The sequence below is a fragment of the Impatiens glandulifera genome, chromosome 1 (assembly GCF_907164915.1).
Source record: "Impatiens glandulifera chromosome 1, dImpGla2.1, whole genome shotgun sequence".
In the NCBI taxonomy this organism is placed as follows: Eukaryota; Viridiplantae; Streptophyta; class Magnoliopsida; order Ericales; family Balsaminaceae; genus Impatiens; species Impatiens glandulifera.
Genome location: NC_061862.1, coordinates 153,657,592 through 153,660,735, shown reverse-complemented (window position 1 = coordinate 153,660,735; position 3,144 = coordinate 153,657,592). Strand labels below are relative to the sequence as shown.

General features: G+C 27.8%; 1 protein-coding gene across 1 annotated transcript; it reads right to left on the bottom strand.

The window, feature by feature from the left end:
- Positions 1–1,112: 1,112 nt before the first annotated feature.
- LOC124916159 (60S ribosomal protein L18-2) lies at positions 1,113–2,357 on the bottom strand. The gene is made up of 5 exons (XM_047456893.1): positions 2,262–2,357; positions 2,076–2,165; positions 1,822–1,950; positions 1,556–1,741; positions 1,113–1,468 (listed from the first exon to the last, which is right to left on the bottom strand). The coding sequence occupies exons 1-5, from the start codon at positions 2,262–2,264 to the stop codon at positions 1,310–1,312; spliced, it is 567 nt and encodes a 188-aa protein (XP_047312849.1). The 5' UTR covers positions 2,265–2,357; the 3' UTR covers positions 1,113–1,309.
- Between the last annotated feature and the right edge of the window lie 787 nt (positions 2,358–3,144).

The following is a 3,144-nucleotide window of genomic DNA, read 5'->3' as shown; positions in this document are numbered from 1 at the left end:
ACACATGGAGGATACCAGAGATGGTGAAAGACCTACTTAAGAAGTTATGAAAAAAAAAAATAAATAAAAAAATTAAGAAATCTAATAATCAAATCGATTAATGGTTCTATCAGTCCTGGTTAACCGATTTTTTACGATTTAACTGTTTGATTTTCAGTTTAACTATTTTTTACTGATTTAACCGATAAATCGGTAATTCTTTATATTATGTTTTTTTAAATATTAAATATATTATAAATAATAATATATATCTATTGGTTATTTTTAAATTTTAAATTATAATTTGTAAAATTAATTTTTTTTAAAATTTAATTTATAAAACTATTAATTTAAAGATAAAAATTCTTAAAATATATTATATTGTTAGAATAATATAATATATTATAATATATTTTTAAATATATTTATAAAACATATCATATTATAATTAGGGTTATGCAAAAAACCGGAAAATCAATAACTTAACCGATAGTTTACCGGTTTATTGGTTTTAACGGTTCCGGTTAACCGATTCGATTGAAGTATTTTTCTAACAATTTAACCGGTAAACAATAATAATTTAAACATATATATTTATATTAGTTATTTTATAAATATTAGATATATTATAAATAATATTTAATAATATATATATATATATATATTTTAATTTTTAATTCTAATTTATATAGAATTATTTTAAAAAAATTAATATATATATATATAACTATTAGTTTAAAAATGTATAGTTTTGAAATATATTATATTATAACAATATTATAATATAGATAAAAAATGAAGAATAACATGATTTTTGGCACAAACAAAGAACAATTAGGAATTTTGAAAAATAAAATTATTTAATATTTAATTTAAAAAATTGAATTATCCGTTCACAATATAATAAGATAATATAATAAGATGACGCAAACAAAATTTTGAAAAAAAACATTTAATAAAAATAATAGTTAATTTCAAAATATTGAATTATCAATTACCAGAAGAAGAACCAATAAAAAAAAAGAACCAATAAAAAAATAAACCGAAGAGATTGGTTGATCACACTACCAAAAATGAGTTTCCAAGTGAATCAGCATAGCATATTCATCCCCATGAATGAATAAATAACAGGGATTAATAACAAGTAAAACTCTATAAATACCAATAAATTGTCCAAAACACTTGAGAATTCAATCCTTTTATAATGTTCAAGAAGAATATTGAAGTAACAAACCATTATGTCCAACAAAACAGGAACAGCAAACAAAAATAATAGGATGACCCTTCTCTCAATAGAAAGACAACCAATTTGGAAATTATAACAATCAACTCAAACTCTAAAACCCCTGCTCTTCCTTCTTCCTCTAGCCTTCTCAAACTTCCTTCCCTTCGATCGCACATAAGGCTTGGTATGGCTGTGTGGCACACCAGGAGCCCTGCCAAAATGCTTAACCGCTTCGCGAGAGTTCTTAGGACCTCTCAAAAGCACCTAAATCCATTCCAAAATTTCAAAATGACGTGAATTTCATAAATGATGAATCCTATCCAAATTAACAAACAAAACAACAAACCATACCGTGTTTTGTCCAAGAGGGGCTCTTAAAGCAAGCTGATCAAATGTCAAACATTCACCACCAGCCTTCTCAATCCTAGCCCTAGCTCTTTCAGTAAACCTCAAAGCTGTCACCTTGATAGCAGGCACATCTTCACTTAACCGAATATCATTTGTAATGGTTCCAACCACTACAGCAATTTTCCCCTCCTAATAACCAAAACCATAAGTTAACTAAGCAAACCCTAAACCCTAAATCCAAAGAACTGAATTGACCATGGAATAAATACCTTATCTGTCATGAACTTGGCCAATTTTGACAGGGAAATTGGGGCTTTGTTAATCTTGCTCATAAAGAGCCTCTTTAAGATAACAGCATTGAACTTGCTACCAGTTCTTCGTACGAGGAAACGATACAACTAAATACAAGATTAAAGCAGATTCATTTCAGAAACTAATCAACTAGATAACAATTATGTAAAGCAAATTGAAGCCAATTCACACACATTCGCAAAAGGGTTGCTAGAAAGGTATGAGATTTTACCTTAACAATGAGCTTGAGATAGATATCCTGTGATTTTGGAGCTGTACGCTTCGTCTTCTTGCTCTTGCCACCGGCTTTCAAATCGATACCCTATTATAATTCAATAGAAATTTATGTATAAGAAAACAGATGAAAAATATGAGGAATGATAGGGATGTAGATCAAGGATTAGAGTGAGAAACATACCATCGCCGCCGCTGCTCCTGCTCCCGCCGCCGCTGCTCCTGCTTCTTATGGTGAATATGTTCAGATGAAAATTTATATTGATGATGCATTTTCAGGGTTTACCCTTATTAGTCAATTAGGGTCCTTTCATTATTCAAATAATGTTAGCCCAATCCAAAGGTAAATGGGCCTTAATAAATTATAATTGTTTTTTTATAAGAATTATTGTTTATAATATTTTGATAAATCTTATCAAAAATATAATGTATAAACATTGCAAAAAATAGTGGATACAACTTATTCTCAATAAATAAGCAAATGTTAACAAAGTTTTTGAATTTTCACGTTTATCTTTTTAAATTAGGCTTAAAATTTTAGAATGATAAAAATGGAGTATCTCCATATAAAAAAGTGAATTGAAGGAGTGAAATGCATTTTTTTCATCACAAAATTTTGAAACCCTCTTTTCACACATTCTAAAATGAGATCACAATCTATAAATTACATAGACTCGGGCAGGCACACCGGTTAGTCTTTGGGATATGGCAGACCTCAAGGCAACCAGTTTTAAATCTAAAATGTATACTTTCTACTCAAATTGAATTATTTATATTTTATATATAAATTATTATTTATCTACAATCAAATTAGTGTAAATATGAGAAATTTAATAATGTTTTCTTCTTCTAAATTTGAGGGACAAAGATAGTTGTTGAGATCGTCTGTTCCCAATTTTACATGCTCCTATGGGAGCAGACAAAATGTGGGAGTAGAGGATCCTTGTACCAAAATAACCCAAATGTTATATTAGACAAATAAAATTTTCTAGTCAAAAAGTGATAATATATATATATATATATATATATATGAATATTAGAAAATAAATAATAGGTAAAGAAGAGCA

Coding starts and splice junctions, on each gene's coding strand:
- LOC124916159 (XM_047456893.1), bottom strand. Junction 1,951..2,075: donor ATCTCAAGCTCATTGTTAAG/GTAAAATCTCAT, acceptor TCTTGTATTTAG/TTGTATCGTTTCCTCGTACG. Junction 1,742..1,821: donor CCAAGTTCATGACAGATAAG/GTATTTATTCCA, acceptor TTTGGTTATTAG/GAGGGGAAAATTGCTGTAGT.